This window comes from Bos grunniens, chromosome 3 (assembly GCF_055505025.1).
Source record: "Bos grunniens cultivar Pamir isolate PY7600 chromosome 3, Bosgru_T2T1.0, whole genome shotgun sequence".
NCBI lineage: Eukaryota > Metazoa > Chordata > Mammalia > Artiodactyla > Bovidae > Bos > Bos grunniens.
Window position 1 is genome coordinate 1,671,309 of NC_141167.1, and position 24,253 is coordinate 1,695,561.

A 24,253-nucleotide genomic window follows, 5' to 3' on the forward strand; every position below is an offset into this window, starting at 1 on the left:
TTTTAATTTTTTTTAATTATTTTATTTTTTTACTGTGGTGGGCCTTTGTTGCTGCAAACTTGTGCTGGCGCGGGCTACTGTTCCTTGCGGTGTGCGGGCTTCTCACTGCGGTGGCTTCTCTTGTGGAGAAGAGGCTGTAAAGCACAGGCCTCCACAGTTCTATGGCGCAGGGCTGCCCCGTGGGATGTGGGATCTCCGTGGACCAGTGCCCCTTGCATTGCAAGGTGGAGTCTTAACCACTGGACCACCAGGGAAGCCCCATACACCAGCCTGCGTACGGTCCAACGCTTACTGGCTTGGCGGGTGGATGCACCTTCACCCAGCCTTCTCCTGATGGGCACAGACTGGCTGCCCCTGTTCGAGTGTGCAGGCCCCGGGAGGGGAGCGGGTCCCGGGCCTCACCTGTTAGCAGGCGGACACGGTGGTGGGTGGGCTTCCAGGAGGCCTCACCTGTTAGCAGGCGGACACGGTGGTGGGTGGGCTTCCAGGAGGCCCGTGGGCTCAGGTGGGGGCTGTGCTGTCCCCGGGCCTCTGGTGCAGGCAGACTTGGACGGTTCCCCAGATGGAGCTGGGGGACCAAGGGCTGGCCCGGGCTCTGACGGCTGTGCACCTGTGTCACCAGGGCCGCGTCAGCAGGTGAGGGGGTGTGCCAGCAAGGGCACCACGAGCACACAGGGAGAAGACCTGGGCTTGGGTCCTGGCTCCTGACCTCCCAGCTGGGCAAACCACTCAGCATGCCTGAGGTCACAGATGGAGTCACTGTGGCCTCACCTGCCATGTGCAGATAACGGCAGGAGCTGTTCACAGGTAGATGGAAAGGCAACATGAGCTGTGAGGGGCCTGCGGGGAGTAGGCGGCAGCTGGCAAGCCCTCCATAAAGGTGGCAGAAGTCGGGTTATGATGAGGGCTGTGGCTCTTGGAGATGGGCGCTGCTGATGCATGGCGCTGTGCAGGGCTGGGTGCTGGCCTGCAGGGGGTGGGGTGTGCTCTGAGCCAGGGGCCATCGTGCTGGCAAACCAGGAGCAGGAGCAGGAAGGCTGGGGAGGATGGGCCCCCCGTTCACAACCACCCCAGTGCCTCACTCATGGAGTACATGCTCCCCAGCTTTACCCTTTGGGCTCTGCTTGGTCAGAGGTCTTCATCTGCAGGTGGGATGCTTCCATTTGGGACAGGACGCTGAGACCCCACTTAGCCAGTTGGGGATCCTCAAGGCACAAATCAGAGCTGCTCTGCTTGGTGACTGACACTTTTTTGGGGGGGCGGTGCTGTGCGGCTTGCAGGCTCCTAGTTCCCCAACCAGGGACTGACCCCAGGCCTCAGCAGTGAAAATACCAAATCCTAACTACTTGACCTCAAGTAAACTTCCTGACCCTGACTCTGAAGAGGCGGCAGGGCTTTGCTTGCTGGGATTCATGCTGCTCAGGACTCCCGGGCTGTGCAGGGGATCACAGAGGGCACAGTGCAGGTAGGACGCTCGGCCCTTCAGGATGAAGGCTCCACACACCCACTAGGAGGACCAGGGCCTGAGGCCCTGGCTGCGGGTCAAGGGAAATGATAAACACCAGATTCGGTGTTTTATCCATTACTTTGTTACGTGTACACTCAGATGTGTTAACCAGGGACTACATTATCTGTAATTCATGTATTATCCGTTTTTTCCTTTACTCTCTCCCCTTTGTCTTTTCCTTTACTCTCTCCTCTTTATCTTATTTAAGGAGTGTTGAGGGTGATTAATTTTCTAGTATAGTCTTCAGGCTGTAGGATGCCCAGATGAGGTGCCTCTGAACCAGGGTAATCAACGCGCTCAGACACATGGGTGGTCAGTGTGGTCTGGGCCTGACCTTGGCTGAAACTGGGAGGTCAGTAAGGTAGGAAGTGGGTGTGGACACTGGGAGCCCAAGCTGAGCGGTCTGTCACAGAGCCTCGAACCCACACCCGTGAGTCACAGCAGCTACGAGTCTGTTTGGAAAGCCACTGTGGCCTGAGCTGGTGGCAGGCTCGAATGTGGAAGGAAGCCAGGGTCAAGGTGACAGGTCCTCGTGACTCCTGTGGTTTCCCCATCTCCTGACCTTGGCTCCCCGCCCTCCACCTCTCTGTAGTAAATGTTTTTCTGGCTAAGTTTTCTTGAGTGGTTTTGATGTTCCTGATCAAGCCCTGTCTAGTAAACCTGAGAACCAGGGGAGGAACAGTTCCCCAGTTCTCTGCGGACATACCCCTACGCTACCATCAAGCGGGGACAGAGGGCTTTGGGGAGCTACAGAAAATGAAAACTCCGTGGCACGTGAGGCAGGAGAGGATGGCCCAGCCTCCCGTCAGTGCATGAACTACGTCTTCCCACCCCGAGGATGCAGGAGACCCCCCAGCGTCCTGCTTTGAAGTTGGTTGGTCGTCCTCCAGGGCTGACCGCTTAGGGCTCAGTCGGGCCCGAGGGCTCCTTGGGCAGGAGGGACCGCGACTGCAGGGCCTCCTCGTACTTCTGGAGCTGGGACCAGAACCCCGGGTTGGGCTCGGCCACTGGGCGGGCGCTCTTCACCGTCTGCGAAGAGAGGTTGCGGGTAGACCCTTGTGCAGCGCTTGCGGCGAGGTCCACAGACGCGCCGCACGGGCGCGCCCCGCCGCACGGGCGCGCCCCGCCGCACGGGCGCGCCCCGCCGCACGGGCGCGCCCCGCCGCACGGGCGCGCCCCGCCGCACGGGCGCGCCCCGCCCCAGGCGGCGGAGCCTGCCGCTCCCGGAAGGTCTCGCCCCTCCCCGCCGGAAGTCCCGCCCTACCCGGAAGGCCCGCTCCAGGCTGAGGCCCCGGTAACGCATCAGGTAGGCGGTGCAGACGGCGGCCGAGCGGCTGCGGCCGTTCTTGCAGTAGACGAGGCAGGCGCCGCCGGCGCTCACCGCTGCCTCCATGGCGGCGCAGGTGGGCTCCAGGTGCGCCAGCAGGTCCTCCGCCGGGTCGTCGAACACGGGCACGCGCAGCTCGGCCACGCCGGGCGCGCCCGGGCCGGGCTGCTGGCGTGAGACGTTGACGCACAGGGTGACGCCCGCGCGCGCCAGCGGCTCCGGCGCGGCCGCGGCGCGCGCGCTCCCGAGGAAGAGCGAGGAGGCGACGCGCACGAAAGGCGGCGGGGGCGCCGCGGCGTCCGCGCGCTGTCCGGCCTGTTCCGGGTCCATGGCCGGCTCCCGGGCGCCCGGCCCGGGTGTCTTACTTTGGGTCGTCAGGTGCGGCCGACGCCCCCGGCTCCCTCAGGCCGCCCCTCCCCCTCCCGGGGCAGTCCCCGGGGCGGGTGTGAGGGAGAGGCCACGCCCACCATGCCCTGGCCGCCGCCTCACTGGCCAGGTCTGAGTGGGCGAGGCCTCCTCTGATTGGCTGACGATGGGGGTGTGGCCGTTACCGTGATCATCGGGAGAGTCTGATTGGCCGCAGAAGTGTGGGCGGGTTCAGGTTCCTGGGTGAATGGGCCCTCACCTGTGCCGGAGGCCAGACCCGAGCTGGTTGAGAGGCGCGAGGTTTGAGAGCCTCCCCCTAGCGGTCCTGGCGAGCCCTGAGGGTTCCAGCTGGGCCGGGCAGCGGGCGGCCAGCTTCTCAGGCTGTGGCTGACGCGCTGAGCCAGGGGCCCTGTCGCAGAGTCTCATCTGGGCACTGACCAGTCATTACTTCTCTTACAAGCGCATTTGCCAGGTGAGATGCCCCTTCAGTTCAGTCGCTCAGTCTTTGCGACCCCATGGACTGCAGCACGCTAGGCCTTCCTGTCCATCACCAACTCCGGGAGCCTAATCAAACTCCTGTCCATCGAGTCGGTGATACCATCCAACCACCTCATCCTCTGTCGTCCCCTTCTGCTTTCATCATCAGGGTCTTTTCAGACGAGTCAGTTCCTTACATCAGGTGGCCAAAATATTGGAGTTTGAGCTTCAGCATCTGTCCTTCCCCTTAGTACAGCTTTATGTTTATTCTTTTATGTTCTCTGCTTCCTAATAAATCGCCCTGTGTAATATCTGCATTTTATTTTATTGTAAAACATGGTCATATAAAATAAAGCTACTTACCCTTAGCATTTCCATTTTTCATAGACCAGTATTTCTGTGGTTTTTCTTATTTTGGGGGTTATTACTGTAGCTTTAAAGAATTACACAGTTGCCACTTAAGAAGACCTCTTCAATAGATTTTTCTGATGTCCAGTGTCTTTCGGGGGATCCGTTTCACTGAAAATGAACTGTCTTGCAGTTGTGTACGCGTCTAGTTATTGGTGTTTCGATTCTATTCTAATAATATTGAAACATTTCTGATTTTCAATCTGTTGGACCAGAAATTTTTCTCCAGTGTAGGGATCCCCAACCTCTGGCCCGTGGGCCAGCACCTCCTGTCATATCGGCGGCAGCATTAGGTTAGAAATACAGTGCACAAATGTAATGTGCTTGAATCATCCCAAACACCCCCGACCCCAGCCCACGGGAGACTGGTCCCTGGTGCCGAAGAGGTTGGGAACCACTGCTCTAGTACATCCCCACCCCACCCCAACCCCTGCCGCACACACACATGAACACACGCCACTCGTAAACTGAACCTCTGCAGTCTTTCTGGATGACCTCCATTCTCTCCATTCCAGCCAAAGCTGCCAAGCTTGGTAACTGTCTACCTGGGGCTCTCCTTTGAGCTGAAGATGGAAATGTTGGTCTGTAACCATGTCTTCACGGGCTGTAGGTCCAGACATCACCTACTTCCCAGCATCCATGTGCTTTTCTGTGCCCTCAGTCCTTTTCTGAGGGATTCTGACTTTCCTGGATGGGATTCTCATTTCCCATTTCCCCAGAGTTCACAGGAGCCATCCAACTAGGTGGGAGTACCAATCCCCCAGCTTCAGAATCAGGCTTCTGCTGACACTCTGGTCAGTGACATCTATGCCCAGGATTGCTTCAGGACAGGGTTTGGGCTGTCATATGAACCAAAGAGGACTTCCCTGGTGGCTCAGACAGTCAAAGAGCCTGCCTCCAATTGGGAGACCTGGGTTCGATCCCTGGGTTGGGAAGATCCCTTGGAGAAGGAAATGGCGACCCAGTCCAGTACTCTCACCTTGAAAATCCCATGGACAGAGGAGCCCGGTAGGCTACCATCCACGGGGTCACAAAGAGTCCGACACAACTGAGTGACTTCACTTTCACTTTCTTTCATGAACCAAAGATGGGAGAGGGGCTTGGAAACCTGTCCTCTCCTTATTACCACAAAGGGAAGCCAGCCTCGCTTGAAACCACGTGGAAGAAACCGTCCTCAATGACACTCGGGCACCAAAGCAAACCAAACCTGAAGAGCCTCCGGCTTCTGGTCTCTGGTCTCCTGAGCTGGCCAGTCATCCTTTATTGTTGGATGTCTGAGGTGAGTTTTCTGTTCCAAGGCCTTTTAACTGATAACCTCACACTCCTTTCCCCACCTTGAGTTAGTTAATGGGTAACAACTCATGCTGAGTATCTCAAGTCCATTCTCCCCCTTGATTGCTATGTTTGTTTACAGGACACTCTCTTCTGGACTTGGCACCATCCTCTGCAGGGAGCCTTCTATCCTTTCTCACTAGCCAGAATACACTTTTTAAAGCATTGAGTTTCTGAATGTTGGTCCTGACTCAGCAGGTCGGCAGGATCATTAGTGGGTTGTAAAGGAAATCAGTCCTGAGTATTCACTGGAAAGACCGATGCTGAAGCTGAAACTCCAATACTTTGGCCACCTGACGCGACGAGCTGACTCATTGGAAAAGACCCTGATGCTGGGAAAGATTGAGGGCAGGAGGAGAAGGGGACGACAGAGGATGAGATGGTTGGATGGCATCACCGATTCAATGGACATGAGTTTGAGTAAACTCCAGGAGTTGGGTATGGACAGGGAGGCCTGGCGTGCTGCCGTTCATGGGGTGGCAAAGAGTTGGACACGATTGAGTGACTGAACTGAACTGATACTAGTATTTTAGGTCATACCCATATTTTATTTTTTAGTAAAATGGTTTAGCAAAGAACAGACTACATGAAAATATTAGGGTGCATGTATACAGCACAGTGAGTTTTTCCTCATAATTTTTTGAGTCATGCTATGAAAGGGGAATTGCAGTGGGCCCCAGGCAAAAAGTCTGGAAACCTTTCATTTAGAGCACACATTTTGATTGCACTGCTCTCCTGCTTAAAATATCTTGATGCTTCTGTCTGTAACCTAGCATTCAAGGCTGTTCCTGCTTTGTCCATCTATCTCCTTTCTCTCTGTTCCCCTTGTCACCTACATATTGGCCCTTGCCATCCACCTCTACAAGGATTGAATAATGAGCCGCTGCAGCTGCTGACCTTCAACATCTCCTGAAAGGAGTTCAGGGTGGAGATCAGGAATGGAGGCACTCTGTGCTCTGGGGAAAATTGGCAGAACAGTTCTTCAGACAGTTATGTTTTTAGGAGAAGAAATTTTATGAGCCCAATTCTTGTATCTTTTCATGTCTAAAAAGGCACTCAAATCCTTCATGGTGATGTCTGCTCCTTGTCACTAGCAGTAACCTGCAAAAAATTTATGCTGGATTGCAGGTACTCCGTCTTCACCAGAATCACCTCTATACTGACCTTCCCCCAGTGCCTCTCCAGAGCAGTTTCTCAGAGCTGTCTGAGGTGCTGTCTCCCAGGGTATCATCCTTATTTTGCCCCGCAATAAACTTAGCTGACGCTGAAGCTGAAACTCCAGTACTTTGGCCACCTCGTGCAAAGGACTGACTCATTGGAAAAGACTGATGCTGGGTAAGATTGAAGGCAGGAGGAGAAGGGGGCGACAGAATGAGACAGTTGGATGGCATCACAGACTCAATGGACATGAGTTTGAGCAAGCTCTGGGAGTTGGTGATGGACAGGGAGGCCTGGCGTGCTGCAGTCCATGGGGTCGCAGAGTTGGACACGACTGAGCAACTGAACTGAACTGAAAACTTAACTCAAGATTCTCGGGTTGGGCAATTTTTTCAGTCGAAACCAGCTGCCCACTAGGCCTTGGCCCAGTGGTTCGAACATGGTAGGAATGCACATTCTCAGGGTTTATCTAGTCCGGACCTGCTGAACCAGAAGCTCCAGGAGTGAGACACAGGAAGCTATGTGTTACCATGTAGTCCAGTGATTCTGATACAAGATAAAAATCTAAGCATGATTTGGTCAGTGTAAAAAGTCATTTAGAGCTTTCCCCTGGGGGTCAGCAGAGGCTTTGCTCGTAGCGCACTCCGTTCCGGGCTGCACCTTCCAGTTTCCCTTCTTTTCTTCCTGTGAGCTTAAAGGCACTTGAGAAACAGTCTGCCGAACTGGAATTTTTTAAAAGACTTTTCCCCCATAAATCCTTTACAGTAGTCTCACATGCATCTAATTTGATAGCGGTTTTTTAAAGTGACTTTTGTTGACTTTTCAAAGCCTTCACCTGAATTTTAATAGAAACGCCACTCTGCTTCACCATCCACATGTCATCAGTCATACTTTACTAAATTTCCTAACTGTGATAGGCTCAGCCAGCACCTTCAGGTTTGCAAACACTATGACTGGTAACATGAGCAACTAACGTGCTGAAAACCAGTCTTCCTAAGGTCCGTTTGCTGAATTTTTATCAAGTTTACCAATTCACCAAAACCTTTTTAAACTATTATTCTTGAATATTGTCAATTACTATTAACATATTGTTCCTATGAACGTTTTCTTTTTGGATATACTCTTTAGCATCATTGTAGGATTTGTATCAATTTATGGAAATAAGGCTTTTTAATCTTTGTTTTTTAAAAATACCAGTGCACATATTCTTATGAACATAAGTAACATTTCAGCATTTTATATTGTGTTTTTTCCAGTTTATAGAAGCTTGCAGAACACCTTTTCTTTTGTGGCCACATTTTAGTATTTAGAATTGCTTTGTCAGTCTTCTGAAATTGTAAGGTTTGCTAAAACAAATACCGTTAGCTGTTGTTTATAGAGTCTTTCATGTGAGTTGCCTGGGGCCTCCCCAGTGGCTCAGTGGTGAAGAATCTGCCTGCAATGCAGGAGGTGCAGGAGATACTGGTTCCATCCCTGAGCAGGGAAGATCCCCTGGAGGAGGAAATGGCAACCCCCTCCAGTATTCTTGCTGGGGCAATCCTATGGACAGGGAGCCTGGCAGACTACAGATTGTGGGGTTGCAGAGTCGGAACCAACGGAGTACAGCACAGTATGTGAGTTTCCTAGAATCAGTGTAACAAAGAACTGATGCTTTTGAAGTGGTGTTGGAGAAGAGTCTTGAGAGTCCCTTGGACTGCAAGAAGATCAAACAAGTCCATCCTAAAGGAAATCAGTCCTGAATATTCATTGGAAGGACTGATGATGAAGCTGAAACTCCAATACTTTGGCCACCTGATGCAAAGAACTGACTCCTTGGAAAAAACCCTGATGCTGGGAAGGATTGAAGGTGGGAGGAGAAGGGGACTACAGAAGATGAGATGGTTGCATGGCATCACCGACTTGATAGACACGAGTTTGAGCAAGCTCCAGGAGCTAGTGAAGGACAGGGAAGGCTGGCGTGCTGCAGTCCACGGGGTTGCAAAGAGTCGGACACGACTGAGCACCTGATCTGAACTGAGCTGAGGGTAACAAAGTATCACAACCAACCAGTAGGCTTCAAACAACAGAAATGTATTTTTCTGTATTTTGTCTGCAAATCTCCCTGTCCTTCTAAGGATACCAGTTGTTTGGTCTTCACTCAATTACATCTGTAAAGACACTATTTTCCAAATAAGGTTCATTCTCAGGGGTTAGGACTTCATTTCAGTTTATTATTTGGGGTCGGGGTGGGGGGCCACTGCTCAACCCACCACAGGTGGTATGCTTTAACAGGAAGTTTTAGGTGACTTTTTCTTTCTCTTTTCAGAAACATTTTAAAGGTGGTTCCGTTTGTCTCTGCTCAGCTTCACAAGTAACAGCTGGAGCAGGGCAAAGAGGGGACGTGAGGGGAAGGATTAAGGGGTAGAGAAGGGCTCTAGGAGCCGAGGTGGTGCTGAGGGGCCGAGGGGCCGAGGGGAGAAGAGATGAATTGGGAGACAGACTGCAGGGTTGGGGGAGCGCCCCCGGAACCCTGGGGTCCGGGTACAGCCGCCTTCCGGCCACTGCAGCTCGCGGGGGGCGGCCGGGGCATCAGCTGTTGTCATCTGTTTTCGCTGTTCTAAGAAGGGGCGGTCTGCGCCTCCAGAGACCCCTCCTCTGTCCAGGAAGCCGCGGAAAGCCCTCGCGCTTTTCCCGGTTGCTTCTAGTCCAGTTCCCTGAAATGTGCTCGCTTCTGTTCTGAGAGCTCCTACTCATCCCCCGAAACCATACCTAGGCATCCTCTCCCCGTAAAGGCTCACCTGTGGCCCCGGCTGCCCCCGATCCTGTCCCCCTACCGGGCTGTGAGCTCGGCGCCTTCCATAAATACCAACAGAGCCACCAACCGGCTCTGGAGTCCGGGAGGCTTGACCCAGAGGCCGACCCACCGTGCCCCGCTTGACCTCGAGATGGGTGTCCTAGTGGGACGGCCGGCCTGGGCTCAGCAAGCCGGGGGTGAGGGTCTCGGCGGGGAGCCGGAGTGGGAGGCCGGGGCGGGGGTCTCTGTGAGGTCACAGAGGGGAGCCCTGCCCCGCCGGGACGCCAGGGGGTGTGGCCCTGGAGGGGCGGGGCGGGGCCGGGCGCCAGGGGGTGTGGCCCTGGAGGGACGGGGCGGGGCCGGGCGGGGGGATTGGCGGAACCTGGGCACATGGGCGGTGGCCCGGTCTCCAGGGAAACCTGACTCTTCTGCACCCTGAGCGGTGCAGAGTGCAGGCTGGCAGGCGCGGCTGCGCTGCGTTGGCCACAGCCCTGCGCGGACCCTGTACGGTCAGTGAGACCTCTCTGAGCTTCGGTGCGGCCCTGTTAGGGGGATAAGCGGGGATATCCCCGAGCTCCGAGGAGGCGGCGGTGGGGAATCGGCGCGTGGGCCCCACGTCCCCTGGGCCCGGCCCGCCGTTCTCCCTGGGAGCGGCGGAGAGGAGGTTTGGGGCCCGACGTGCGTGAGAGCCTGTTTTTATATGCGGGCTTGCGTGGGGACCGCGTCCTCGCCGCCCCGTCTCCCGAGGCTCTCGGGGGGAGAAGGGGCCTACTGTCTGCCGCCCAAAACGTGGCCCTAATTTAAGGTCGCGGGAGGTGGCCCAGGCTGTCTTCCTTGGTTTCAGGGACACCCTCAGGCGTTGGAGGGGGTTTCTCTGTGTTGGGGGCGGGGGCGTTCCAACAGGATCCGGGCGTCCGCCGTTTTAGGAGGGGTCCTTGTTTCTCTGAGGCGCGCGGTGCTGTCGGCGGTCCGGGCGCCCGCCAGGAACCCCGAGGGAGACTGTGGTTCTCCGACTTTGCTTCCAGGTTCAAAGAGGAGAGACATGGAATATCGTTATTCCTTGGTCCCACATGACGAGGTCCCAAAGGTTGGGAATTCTGAAAACCAAGTGGAGGAGGGCGGCAGCGTGCCTGCGGCCGCCGGGACACTGGAGAGCTCCATGCTTGGCGCCAAAAGGTGTGGGAGCCCTCCCGCGAGGGCGTGGAATCGGGCTGGCCCCTCTCCTTGGCTTGTAGACGGCTGTCCTTTCTCTGAGTCTTCACTTCATCTTCTCTCCACGCATTTCCCTGCCTCCAGACTTCCCCTTTTATTGATATAAGGACCTCAGTCACACTGGGCTAGAGCCCATTCTCATGACCTCTAATTTGATTATTTACATAAATTGACTATTTGGAGACAGCGTCTGTGAAGATTCTGACTCCAAACACAGTCACACAGCCAGGCCCTGGGAGTTAGAACTCTGACATATGAATTTGGGGTGTGGGGTGCGTGGCTGCTGCTGCTGCTGCTAAGTCGGGTCAGTCGTGTCCGACTCTGTGCGACCCCATAGACGGCAGCCCACCAGGCTCCCCCGTCCCTGGGATTCTCCAGGCAAGAACACTGGAGTGAGTTGCCATTTCGAGGAAGGAACACAATTCAACCCACAGCTACAGGTAAGAAAAAGGAAAACAAACCAGTTTTGAGCCCCCAGACTTTATCATTGTTGCATGAGGGTCTCTATCCTTCATGTTCACAGCAGCTGCAGCCCTTCGGAGTCGGGCAGGTGCTTTGTTAAAGTGCCCGTGGCTCACGGCTGGCATCTGAGGACCAGCTGGTGGAGGGGCTCAGAGCCTGAGGGCTCCCGTGTGTGTGCACCCCACCCAGCCAGCCCTGAGACACCCCACTGCAGCACCCCAGAGAGCCCTTTAGCGTTGGGAGACAGGTGGGTGTGTGTGTGATGGGCCAGGCGCGGGCCCACTTTAAGTCAGGATGTGCACTTTGAGACAGTAAGAGCAACAACAAAGCAGCCTGCTCTGGTGCTCAGCCTTGTCAGACAGCTGCACACTTACTGCCCTTTCCGCTTCCTGCGTGACCCTGAGCATGCTCCATGCTCCCGGTGCCTCCGTTCCCCTCCCTGGAGAGCAGGGACAGCCGCCCGTCTGGCCTCGGGGCTTGTCGGGTTGAAGCACGGCTTCTCGGGACTCGGTGGCCCTGAAGACCTTCGGTGGGCAACGCGCTCCCCACCCCGCCCCCTTCCTCTCCCTAGGCTCCTCCCGGAGGCCCCAGAGGAGGAAGAAGAGGCCGAGGGCCCGCTCAGGGAGCAGGACCTGAAGGGCGCCTACATCCAGCTGGTCCGGGGCATGCAGGAGTGGCAAGACGGCTGCGTCTACCAGGGGGAGTTCGGGCTGGACATGAAGCTGGGATACGGAGAGTTCTCCTGGCCCACGGGCGAGGTAACGGCCAGCCCCGGCCGGCCCCTCTGAAGAGGCCTGTGTTGTGAGCTTGTGGATCCGGAAGGAGGCTAGGCAAGCGTCCCTGTGTGAGCAGCACCCAGAGAGACTCCTGAGATCACGTCCGAGGTTCACCTGGTGTCCCCAGGCTGCAGCTCGGGAAACTGTGCCTTCAGAAGATAAATTCTTATTCTAGGCAAATTTTTTCTTTTCAATTGTCAACTACTGCAGTGAGTTGTATATTTGCAGTGGTGACACTGCCTTGTATTTAAGCTCGAGCAGAAGAAATGGGTCTTCTTAGAGACACAGTGAACGCGCGTTTCCGTGCGCCCGCGGTGGGCGGAGTTTGGGGCTGTGCGTACGCTAAGGGGCCCGTGGCAGGGCTCTTGGCGCCACCTGGTGTCCCTGGGGGAGAAGCAGCCGTGTGTGAGGCGAAGCTGGGGGTGTGCGTGTCCTGCGGGCTTACTGCGCGCCCCCCCCGCCCCGGCGGGCAGCTGGGTTCTCAAGGCTTCCCACGTTGTGCGGGCCCCTCCCCTCCCGCCGCATCTGCACTGCTGGCGGGTTCTGCGCTGCTTGCCCTGGTCTTTGCTTGCAAGTCATAAAAACCGTCTGGAGGCAATGCAGGGCTGCATTTGGTGGGTTATAAAAGCATCTGGGGAAGCCCTGGGGACCTAGAGGGCAGGACCCCCTGTCACCGAAGCCCTGCTGGGAGACGGGCACTGGGTGGCACAACCTCCCAGGGGCTGCGAGGGTCCCGGCTCTGTCCTCCTCCACGCGGCGGCCCTGGTTGCTTGGTTGTGGTACCTCACCCAGTCCCTGACCTCCCGCACTTAGCTTTCCTGGTTCAGGGAGGAGAGGGGAGGAGGTGCACAGGGGTCTTGGGCTGGAGCCTGGGGAGTGGTGCGGGCAGGGCGAGGCGGCAGGAGCAGCTGCAGGCGCAGGCGGAGCTTCGGGGCTTCCAGCCCAGTCCCACTTGGACTGCACCCCCAGAGCAGGGGACAGAGGCCGGGACCCGAGCTTCTGACATGGCACGCGAGGCTCCTTGCTGTCGATGACGCAGCACTGATTTTGTTCGGCATCTGCTTCTTTAGTCCTCCGTTGGCTTTTCTTTGCCCCAACACGGGTCCAGTGGTCAGACACTGTGAGCTCCTGGTTGTGGGGGTGGCGTCCCGCTGACAGGTCCTGCAGCCCTAGTCATCCCTGCGCAGGGAGACGGTGGCAGGCGGAGCATCCGCTTTGGTCCAGCCTGGGGGGACCTCTGGGTCCACCGAACAGACGCTCCTGCCGCCATAGAGGCTCCGGAACCAGAGGGAGCAGGAAGGCGAGAGGGCGCAGGGGGTTGAGGGCAGCGTCTTTGAAGAGCGGGCCCCAGCACATCCATCGGTCTGGTCAGATGAAGCTCCCGGTCTGTGTGGAGCACGGATCAGGAGGATCCTCCTGGGTGGACAGAAACCCCGTCTTCTATGGGTGAACCAAAGAGCAGCGGTTAGATTCTTCCTGAAGTTCTACACAGATGATCTGCAACTCGGGACTTCTTTCAGTTGGGTAAACTCTGTAAGCCCCACAGATGATCCCAATGAAATGAATGTGGGCAGATGATGGGCCGTTTCCTGCCCTGTGTCTCTCTGCTCTCCGTGTCCCTGCTCCAGCCATTCTCTAGGAGTGAAATGATGAGCCAGAAAACACCTCTCTTGGCTGTGGTGCCTGGAAAGCCCGTCACTGGGTCCCGGGGCCCCAGGCTTGGCTGGTTCCAGGGGTTCTCAAGACTCCATCAGGTCACTTCTTCCCTTCTCCCTGGGGGCGGCCAAGGTTGACCTTCTGCCACCTGGCAGAGGGGAACGGTTTTGGGGTCCCAGCCTCTTACAAGAGAGAAGAGGCCCCGTGGACACTGGTGTGACTCAGGGATGGGTCCTGTGGCCAAACGCAAGTCAGGGCTGGGGGTGGGAGCCCTCTGCTTGGCCGCTCATGCCAGGGAGGCTGGGGCCAGGGCACCACCTACCTGTGGGGACTTGTCTCCATTGCCAGAGGACGATGGGGCACTGGGCAGGTGGCAGTCGCCGGCCTGCTGGTGGGGGTGGGGTGGGGAGGGGTCTGTGAGCACAGCCGTCGGCCACGTGAGCGCCTGGCCCGCCTGCTTCTGGCTGGAAGGTGGCCGTCTGACGCGTGAGTCAGGGCTGGAGACTGAGAAGGGCTTGGGATGGACATTGTGTCCTTTCTCCCTCCTGGGGCACCTCCATCAGACCCCCCGGGGCTCGGGACCAGAGCAGCCCAAGTGCGTGGCCTCAGAAGCCAGGAGTCTTCAGTCAGGGCCAGGGTGGTGACCCCTGGGCTGGCAGCCCCCGACTCCCTGGGCCAGCCTGGGGGGTGCGGGCGGAGCCGGGGCCAGGGCTCACGCATGCAGACAGGTCGTGCCCCAGCCCAGGCAGTGCAGACACCTACAGCCTCCCCACCCAAGCCAAGACGGGGGCGGCATGGCCATCGGGGGGCCAAGTGTGCCTGGCGCCTGCTCTGTGTGAGTCGGGTGACCTCCCCTCTTGCGCCCAGGGCAGACCCAGAGCCCCACTCCATGTGGCCCAGGCCCAGAGGCTCAGCTGGGAGGGCGTTCTGGAAGGTTCTGGGGCAGTAAGGGGCTGCTCCTCAGACAGACCGGTCACCCCACTTTCTGTTCACAGTCCTACCACGGGCAGTTCTACCGGGACCACCGGCACGGCCTCGGCACCTACATGTGGCCGGATGGCTCCAGCTTCACGGGCACGTTTTACCTCAGTGCCCGGGAGGGCTACGGCACCATGTACCTGAAGGAGAGGCTCTTCCAGGTGAGGGGTCGGCCTGGGCATCCAGGCCACTGGCCGGCACTGCAGGCGCTGCTGGGTCCTGGGTGTGCCTGACGAGAAGCGGCTTTCTTAGTCTAAGGGAATGTGATAGTGCCAGTAATAAGGCGCATGAAGGGGAGTGAGGACATGAGACATGTCGCACAGTGAGGACATGAGAGCCGGTCATTGTCCTGTTCCCCGGACTGGGCCCGGGGTTTCCAGCAAGCCGCCGTGCATCTTGTAGATGAAGCAGTGAGCTCGGCGGAAACATTCACCTTTCTACACGTAGACTGGCTCGTTGCGCACATGCTCTTCTGGAAGTTCCCTTTTTCTGGGAGAACATTCCTGCCTTTGCAAATACAGATTCCTCCCCCAACCCCGCCTTACTCATTACAGTAACACTCGCCCCCGTTAGCAGGTCGTGCTGAAAGTTTTGGGGCTTCCCTTATAGCTCAGTTGGTAAAGAATCTGGCTGCAATTCAGGAGACCCTGGTTTGATCTCTGGGTCGGGAAGATCCTCTGGAGAAGGGATAGACTGCCTACTCCAGTGTTCTCGGGCTTCCTTGGTGACTCAGCTGGTAAAGAATCCACCTGCAATGTGGGAGACCTGGGTTCGATCCCTGGGTTGGGGAGATCCCCTGGAGAAGGGGAAGGCTGCCCAGTCCAGTGTTCTGGCTGGAGAATTCCATGGACTTGCAAAGAGTCGGACACGACTGAGCGACTTTCCTGCTGAAAGTTTTGACAAGCATGGTGCTGTGTGATGACTACCGCGGTCAAGGGTCCCAATAGTCCCGTCAGCCCCGAACATGCACCCGGTCCCTCTGGAGCAGGTCTCCTCCTGCCCCCAGTGCCCGGCTGTTCCGTTTCTGCCTATAATTTTGCCAGGTCATGAGATCATCATCTGCGTTTTCTTCTGTGTTTATGGTTTTGCCATAACGTGCCCGTCTGTGTTTGCGTTAATGTTGGTGTGTCACGGGAAGTAAGGCTCCCTCCTCTGCCACGCGGGGACGTCCGGGTGCTCCAAGCCCATCTACTGGAAAGACTGACTTACCTCCCGCCCAGCCGTTTCCTCTTTGTCAGAAGTCACATCTGGAGGCAGCTGCCTGGTTCTTTCGTGACACGATGTCAGGACTGACAGGTGGGCGCAGGTGTCAGCAGCCTGGTTCTGCCCTGCAGGGCTTCCCGTGTTCTTGCTTCCTGCTCTGCAAGGAGCTCCAGCCTCACTCAGACGCTTCCTGCCCTGCTTTGGGTGGAGCCTGGCTGCTTCAGTGGGATGCAGTATTTAGAAACCACGGTTTGGCTGCTCATCACTGCTGCACTGGTTGGTTTTTATTTTTAGGTGTTTTCAATAGCATATCTTGAAAACACCTTTCAAAACTTTTTTTTTCCACGCGTTATTTTATGACATTTTTTCTTTTTTTTTTTTTAAAGCGTTTTAAAATCGAACAATTTTTAAAATCCTGCTGTTGTTCAGTCGGTAAGTTGTGTCGAGCTCTTTGCGACCCGATGGACTACAGCACGCCAGCCCTCCCTGTCCTTCACCATCTCCTGGGATTTGCTCAAACTCATGTTCATTGACTTGGTGATGCCACCAACCATCTCATCCTCTGTCGTCCCCTTCTTTGCCTACCTTCAATCTTTCCTAGCATCAGGGTCTTTTCCAGTGAGTCAGCTCTTCACATCAGGTGGCCAGAGTTTCAGAGCTTCAGCTTCAGCATCAGTCCTTCCCATCAGCATTCAAGGTTGATTTCCTGTGGGACTGACTGGCTTGACCTCCTTGCAGCCCCGGGGACTCTTGGGCGTCTGCTCCAGCGCCGCGGTGCTTCACCTAGGCTCTTCAGTTTCCTTGCACAGCCTCACTCTCGTGGGCGTCTGCTCCAGCGCCGCGGTGCTTCACCTGGGCTCTTCAGTTTTCCTTGCACAGCCTCACTCTCGTGGGCGTCTGCTCCAGTGCCGCGGAGCTTCACCTGGGCTCTTCAGTCTCCTTCCGCAGCCTCACTCTCCTGGGCTCATGATTTCGTATGACCCCTGGATGACCGTTTGTTGTGACCCCCCCGTCCCCTCCCCCGTCCCTCTCCCCACTGGCAACCACTAGATCGTTATCTGTACCCATGTCTCTGCTTCCTTTTTTGTTTGAAAGTACACTTTTTTAAGTGAGAAAATGCATCATCAGTTCACACTGATATCTCCAGCGTCAGTGTAGGGGTGCAGGCTTTGCCCTCGACAGCTGTGGTGCTGTTTGCCTCTCTTCGTCTTAACAATCGTGGTTTCTAACAAGATTTCCTGCTTGCTTTATCTCTGAACACGTGTATACGAGTTTCAGAAAAGGGCAGAGCCTCATCAACGCCCCTCTGATGATTAAAAACAGTCTCAGGTTCCTTTGCTGTCCTTTTGTCCCCGGGGTGGCCCCACTGGGGAGGCTGGGTCCAGTCACGTGAAATAATTCCTCTCTGTGTGGTCACCCCACCGCCTCCCCCCCACCACTGGGTACAGAGCTGCAGTCACTTGCTTTATTTTGCTTTTGTTATTTTTGGCATTCTATTTTTAAAATCTTGTTTTGATTTCATTTTGTGATTATGAAAAAATCTGATGCTTTCTCCAAGTCAAATCCATCAGATATGGTCCCCCCCACAGGAGTCCCTTCGCTTCCTTCTCGAGCCTCCCTGGTCCTTGGTGATCATCTTTGTACTTCTGTCTCTGCATTTACAAATGATGGGCGACGGGCACACACGGTCCTCCCCCCGAGGGCATCCTGTCCTCCCTGTGCTCCACCTGCAATTACACCTGCTCCCAGAGCCCTGCCCCCTCCCAGCAGCTCCTGAAGGCCTGCGTCTCCAGGCAGCCTTCCTCACTGAGGATTCCATGTTTTCACCTGTGATCTTTGGGATGCATTTCTAGAAGCAGGATTGTTTGGTTAAAAAGTGAACACATGTTAAGAAAAGAATTTTCAAAGCCAGTACCTCTGGATAGCCCCTCTTTATTGAACCATCAAGGTTCCTGGATCATCGTCTGCTGTTCGCATAAGGCTGTGAACATATTATAGCTTTGATGAGCTGGGATGACTTCCTGTGACAGATTCCTAGAAGCGGACTCCTGGGACAGCTGCTTTTCTGACCAGACACCTGTCTCCCTGCCCAAGGCTTTCTTCCAGGCTCACAGCTCCTGGGGGACTGTCCCCCCACCCCGCCACTTTCACCGAGTCTGATGGTGTTTCTTGCCCTGTCACCGGTCCATTCACAGCTTCTCTTGGAAACAGCTGCAGCCCCAGCCCAAGCCTGTACAGTGGTCCTCACACGCTTTCCCTCCCTCATTTCGTCTGCTGCCGCCTGGTCTGGCCTGCCAGCTTCTTGTGGGCAGGGCCTTCCGTCCACAGTGCCCAGCCCCAGGCTTGCAGCCACAGGTGCTCCACGGGCAATGGGAGCTCCCGAGAGTGAGGCTGCCGTGCGGCTCGCAGACGAGGGGGTGGGGGCGCAGCTCCAGGGACTGACGTGTGTGCCCTCGGGGTTTCAGGCCTCTGTGCTTTTGCTGGGGGGTTCCTCTGCCTGCCCAGCGACCTCCAGGCATCATCCCGTGACTCCGTCTCAGGGAAGATGCAGCCCGTCCTCCCCGGGAAGCCGGGTCTCTGCGGTCCCCAGGTCCCCTTTGTCCCAGGTCCCTCGCTGAGGGAGGCACTGCTGCTTGGTGTCTCACTGAGACCCTCCTGGCTCTCCCTGCTCCTCACACCCACCCCCGGGCACCGATGCCAGCAGGAGCATCAGAGCCGCCCGGCGCTGGCTGCGCTCTGCTGGGCTTGAGGCAAGCCAGGCTGACTGCTCCTCCTCGGTTCACACCTGCCGGGGTGTGTCTGACTCGGCGCCCAGCGCCTCTACCTGCGTGCTCCTCCCCAGCCTGATGGGTGCCTAGGCCAGGCTCACCATGTTAGAGGAGCCGGGGGCACCCTGAAATGAGTCTGCACGCAGCATCCCCGGCTTCCCCTCACAAGGCCCCCGAGCCCGCAGCCCCTCTGCCCACGACGCGTCTGTCCCGACGCCCGTGCTTTGGGCCTGGAGCGTCCAAAGCCTCAGCAAACTGTCGATTGAATGAACATGTTTCTTAGGATGATGCTTTCTTCCTCTGATTTAAGAAACTGGCCGCAGAGCACAGGCCCTGCCCAGCCACCTGTTCTACCCCGTTGTGCCGTCCTGCAGGGCCTGTACAAGGCAGACGAGCGATTCGGGCCAGGCGTCGAGACCTACCGGGACGGCAGCCAGGATGTGGGGCTGTGGTTCCACAACCACCTCCTCAAGCTGTGCGTGGAGATCCCCGACAGCCTCTCCATCCACAGCTACCCCGAGTTCTTGGGCTTCCTGACCCACACGCCCGCCACAGTCACCCTCGCGGACGAGGAGAAGATGGGCTGGGGCCTAGAGGAGGGGCAGGACCCATTCTTCTACGACTACAAGCGGTTTCTCCTGAATGACGACCTCACTCTGCCTCCGGAAATCTATATCTACTCGACCGACAACAGCCACCTGCCCATGACCTCTTCCTTCCGCAAAGACCTGGACGCCCGCCTCTTTCTGAACGACATCCCTCCGTTTGTTGATGACGGAGAGCCCTGGTTTATCAGAAACGAGACCCCTCTGATGGTCAGAATCCAGAAGCAGGCTTACAAGTTCAGGTAACCCAGCCCGTCCTCTCTCCTCACCCCCAGGGCTCCTGTCCTCTGATGGGGGCACACTCAGGCCGGGGGTCCTGAAGGCCTCTGGCGGCCAGCCCCGCAACTTGGCTGTCCTGGCTGGCTGTCAGGCTTGTCTTGTTTGACTAACCAATGCAGCCCAGTGATGAAGGGCTGGGGAGCTTGTGCCTGGAGCTGGAACACGCTGCCCAAGTGCTGAGTGCTGCCCAAGTGCCGAGCGCTGGCGGGGAGCAGGGCAGGAGGAGGCTGGGTGGCTGGCTCGGCCTCTGGTTTCTCCACAGATGGCAGGGGAAAGATGGAGCACTCTGCTGGGCTCCAAAGATCACCGCCACCTGCCCCGGCATCCCTGGGGAAGTCAGCAGCCACTTGAGGAAGACTTATTTTTTAAGTTAAAGTTTTGAAGAATATTTTAACCCCTTTCCTACACTTTGTCCTCAAATATCTGTAAACTATTTTGGAATGCATGTTTTGTGAACATAAATGCTACTTACGCATGCATCATCTACCCATCCACCCATCCATTCACCTATTCATCCACCCATCCATCCATCCATCCACTTATCATATCCATTCACCCATCCATCCATCCATCCACCCACCCACTTAGCATATCCATTCACCCATCCATCCATCCATCCATCCACCCACCCACTTAGCATATCCACCCACCTATCCATCCACCCACTTATCCATCCATCTAACCACTTACCATATCCATCCACCTATCCATCCATCCATCCATCGACCCATTCATCCATCCACCCACTTATCATATCCATACACCTCTCTATCCACTTATCCATCCATTTATTCATCCATCCATCCACCCACTTAGTGTATCCACCCACCTATCCATCCATCTACCTATCCATCCATCTACCCATCCATCCATCCATCCACCCATCCACCCACCCACTTATCATATCCATCCACCTATCCATCCATCCATCCACCCACTTATCATATCCATACACCTCTCCATCCACTTATCCATCCATCTATTCGTCCATCCATCCACCCACTTATGCATCTATCCACCTATCATATCCATCCGCCCATTTACTCACACACCCACCCACACACCCACACACCCATCAATCCACTATCTGTCCATCCATCCATCTATTCACCCATCCTTTCACCTATCCATCCACCCATCTATCACCCCTCCATCTATCCATCATGCAAAGATCAGCTGAGCCTATAAATTTTTTTATTTTTAAAGTGATACAGCTCTTCCTGCTGAGGAAAGATGCTTGCTTAGCCATAGCATCTTCACCTGTGGGCAGCGTGTCCCCCAGCAGCTGGCCAGCCGTGCAGGCCTAGGGCTTAGGGTGTCCTAGGAGCAGACTGTGATGGGGGGGAAGGCGGGGTCCTGGGCAGAGGCATGAAAGAGGAAGTGTGGACGGGAGGGAGGGCCCCTTTCGTGGCAGGGCTTGGCATCCAGAATCGGGCTCCCCCCACTGAGGCTCCCTGACTGCCAGGAACAAGAGGGCTCACAGCAGCTGGAACATGGACACCATCCTGGAGGGGCGGCGGAGCGGCTTTGCGCGCCGTGGGCCCAAGGAGCGGCTCTCCAAGGAGATGATCCTGAAGGCCCAGGAAGGGAATTATGACTGGATTTACGGGATCCTGAGGGACAACCTCGCCAGCCCCGACGTGGCCGATGCCAAGGGCTACACGGTGCTCGCCGCCGCTGCTGTGAGCGCCCCACCCCACAGGGTGCTTGTGCGGGTGGCAGGGTCACTCACAGGACCGCTGACCCGGAGGGCCCTGGGCGGTGGCCCCTCGTAGGCAGGGGCTGCCCTCCCCCTTCCCCTCTGAAGCCTGCCTGTGGGACGGGCGTGCGGGGTCGGACGGGGAGAGGGGCGGGGTGCCTTCGCCTGGCTGAGCTGGCTGGGGCGGGGGGCCTCACTGGGGTCCTGGCCCCTGCTGAGAGCGCCCGCTGTCCTCGCCAGGCTGGCCCCCTCCCTGCAGGTTCACTGTCACATTGACATCGTCAACCTCCTGCTGGACAACGGGGCTGACGTGAACAAGCGCACAGACGAGGGCCTCACCCCGCTGAGCATGTGCTTCCTCCTCCACTACCCAACCGTGTCCTTCAAGCCCAACATCGCTGAGAGGACGGTGCCTGAGCTCCAGGTCAGCCTGGGGGTGCTGCGCCCTGGCTCAGAGTCTGCGCCAGCCCATCCCCACCCCCATCCCTGGGTACCAGTCCCCTATGCAGCTGTCCCCTTCCCCCACCCCCTGCCATCTCTGTGTCCTCAGTCCCCCACCCCCATCCACCCCTCCCCCTCCCCCTCCCCTGCCATCCACCCCCGTCCTCAGCCCCCTACTCCCCATCTAGTGGTCCCCGCTCCTCCATCGCCTACCTTCCATTCCCCGCCCCCCCACCCCCAGCCACCTGTCCCCCAGCACCCCATCCCCCAGCACCCCAGACTCATCTACCCGTCCCCTCCCCATCCCCTGCCATCCACCCCCCTCCCCCCGCCTCAGCCCCCCTCCCCCCTCCCCATCCCCCATCCACCCATCCAACTCTCCCTTGTCCGACTGTCCGCTGGTCCACTCGTCCCTCACCTGTCTACCTGTCCCCCAGTCCCCCAGCTCCCCGGCCTTCTTGTGCAGACCGGGCTCAAATGGGATGAACTGACGCTAAGGTGGGCAGGCAGGAAATGGGAGGAAATCATCATGGTCACTGGGTGCCCTGAGCTTGTTGCTACGACACAGCAGACGTGTCCTTTAGGAGGCCATGCACAGCCGCTGGGGCCTCAGGACAGAGGGCGCCGTGGACCCCGCACAGGACCCACCCTGGCCTCTGGCGACTGGCACTGCTGGGCGCCCCTGAGCCTTGCAGGGTGCCTGCTCCGGTGGTTCTGCGCGGGTACTCAGGGTGGAACTGCCGGGCCCTCAGCAGCAGTTAGTCACAGAGGGCTGGGCCCAGCCGCAGCCTTTCTGCCTGGGGGTGGTCCGCGGTGGGACCCGAGAACCTGCATTTCTGGCGCTGCTGCCGCCCGTCCCTGGGCCACCGCTGAGAAGGAGGCTGTGACGGCGGGTGGAGGGCGGCAGCAAGCCGCAGAGCGTGCCGCCGGCAGCCGCTGGATTTGGACGTTTTCAGGGCTCACGTGAGAAAAAGGCAGGACAGGTGGGATTCACTGTAATAATGACATTTCTTTAACCCATGTATCCAGAATTCCCCGTTCTGGTGTGTAATCAGTATAGCGGCCCATGGGGAGACATTTGGCATTGATTTTCCAGTCGCCTTGCCTACAATGCGGGGGGTCTGTGCCTGGAGCCTGCGTGGCACCAGCCTGGTCCCCGCGCTGGGGCCTGCTTAGCGCGGCAGGTCCGGGTGCCAAGGGGGGCGTGGGCCGGCCCTGCAGATGGAGGCGGCTTGCTTGGGTCAGCACTCTCTACTTTGTCCTAAAGACGTTTTCTCGGTCCTTTCCAAAGGAAGCTTCGAAGCCCATCACCACGACCCAGCGTTCCTTGTCAATTCCAGAATTGCCCGCAGAGCCAGTGGTTCTGGAGGAGCCTGTCCCGGCTCCTGGAGGCCCGGAGCGGAAGCAGTCCTCCGCCAGGCCGAACATCGAGGAGAGCCGCCGCGGGGCTCGGGAGCGGGGCTCCACGTCGGGGAGGAGCAGCGCCAGCGACTCGGGGCACTCTCGGGGCGCGGCGTCAGGGACACTGTGCCGGAGCTCGGCCTGCAGCAACGACTCGGACTTTGAGTCCGGCCGGGCCGTGCGCCATTTCCGCATCGACCTGCCGCAGGAGCTGCTGGAGTGCAGCGCGCAGGGGCACAGCCTGCTGCAGACCCCGGGCCCCGCGCCTGCCGACCGGGGCATCATGAGGAGGATGGCGCTGGACATGGTCCAGTAGGTGGCGGGCCCAGGGCGCGCCTCAGGGGGAGCCGTGAGCCCCACTCCCGCGGGAGGGCGGTTCTGCACGCCGGGGGCGGCTCCCAGCGGCTGGCCTCTGCGCCCTCCCTCGGGCCGAGCGTGGGATGGGGGCGCTGGCACCGGAGCCGCACAGGCGGGCACTCACCCTCAGTCACCCAGGGACACACGCGTGCTCTCGTGCACACCTGCCCGCACACAGCCACTCATCGTGGATGTGCGTGCACACCACACCTGGGGAGCCTCTCACTGAAGCAGGGCTGCCCCTCCACCAAGTCCTGAACACACAGAATGTCTTCAGGGCCAGCGGCGCCTCACAGCGAGGGCTCTGAGGTGGCCAAGTTTTTCATAAAAACTGGTTATCTCCGTGAATATGCAATGGTTAGTGTTACTTTTTGAATGTGTTACTAAATATTTGAACACATTTCTCAGTCTTAATTTGTAAGACAGCGGACAGGGATGGCTAGAACCCAGGTAAATAAAGCCCTTTGGGGGCCTGGAAGGATTGTACAAGTGCGGAGGGGTCGGAGGGCAAGCCATCTGAGCGCTGCTGCCCTACACTGACCCAGCCTCCTCTCTCCCTCTGCTCTGCCGGCGGTCAGCGGGAAGGCGGGCCCCCACCTGCCCCCGATGGGCCTCTCCACACACCCTGCTCTCCTCCCCGACCTTCTCCCTGCCGCCCCCACCCGCCCAGCCCTCACGGCGTCTGCACAAGAGGCTGTGTGTGCCACTCTGTGCTGCTGGTGAGAGACGTGTGTGCCATGTGAGTGTGTGTTGTAGGCGTGCGTGCACTGTGTCACACGTGTGGTTGTATGTACGTGCCGTGTTGTGCCTGTGTGTATATGTGTGTCGTCTGTGTGTGCATGCCGTGTGCTATGCATGTGTATGCACTGCAGCTGCTGCTGCTAAGTCGCTTCAGTCGTGTCCGATTCTGTGCAACTCCATAGACGGCAGCCCACCAGGCTACCCCGTCCCTGGGATTCTCCAGGCAAGAACACTGGAGTGGGTTGCTGTTTCCTTCTTCAGTGCATGAAAGTGAAAAGGGAAAGGGAAGTCGCTCAGTTGTGTCAGACTGTTCGAGACCCCATGCAC

The 24,253-nt window shown here is 57.6% G+C and overlaps 2 protein-coding genes across 9 annotated transcripts in view; one reads left to right on the top strand and one right to left on the bottom strand.

The window, feature by feature from the left end:
* DUSP28 (dual specificity phosphatase 28) lies at window positions 1-3,263 on the bottom strand. Its single transcript, XM_086375129.1, has 2 exons — window positions 2,772-3,263; window positions 1-2,536 (listed from the first exon to the last, which is right to left on the bottom strand). The coding sequence occupies exons 1-2, from the start codon at window positions 3,162-3,164 to the stop codon at window positions 2,408-2,410; spliced, it is 522 nt and encodes a 173-aa protein (XP_086231255.1). The 5' UTR covers window positions 3,165-3,263; the 3' UTR covers window positions 1-2,407.
* Window positions 3,264-9,654: 6,391 nt separating this feature from the next.
* ANKMY1 (ankyrin repeat and MYND domain containing 1) overlaps window positions 9,655-24,253 on the top strand; it is a 54,263-nt gene continuing 39,664 nt past the window's right edge. For 2 of the 8 annotated variants that reach the window (XM_086374977.1, XM_086375014.1), the window contains exons 1-7: window positions 10,923-11,269; window positions 11,594-11,780; window positions 14,450-14,593; window positions 18,778-19,250; window positions 20,753-20,969; window positions 21,246-21,410; window positions 22,719-23,140. In XM_086374977.1, the coding sequence (XP_086231103.1) occupies window positions 11,055-11,269; window positions 11,594-11,780; window positions 14,450-14,593; window positions 18,778-19,250; window positions 20,753-20,969; window positions 21,246-21,410; window positions 22,719-23,140 (1,823 nt within the window). In that variant the 5' untranslated portion in view covers window positions 10,923-11,054. Of the gene's footprint in view, window positions 9,883-10,373; window positions 11,270-11,593; window positions 11,781-14,449; window positions 14,594-18,777; window positions 19,251-20,752; window positions 20,970-21,226; window positions 21,411-22,718; window positions 23,141-24,253 lie in introns of those variants that run through there. The other 6 variants (XM_086375004.1, XM_086374986.1, XM_086375025.1 and 3 more) reach the window with 6 other exon arrangements.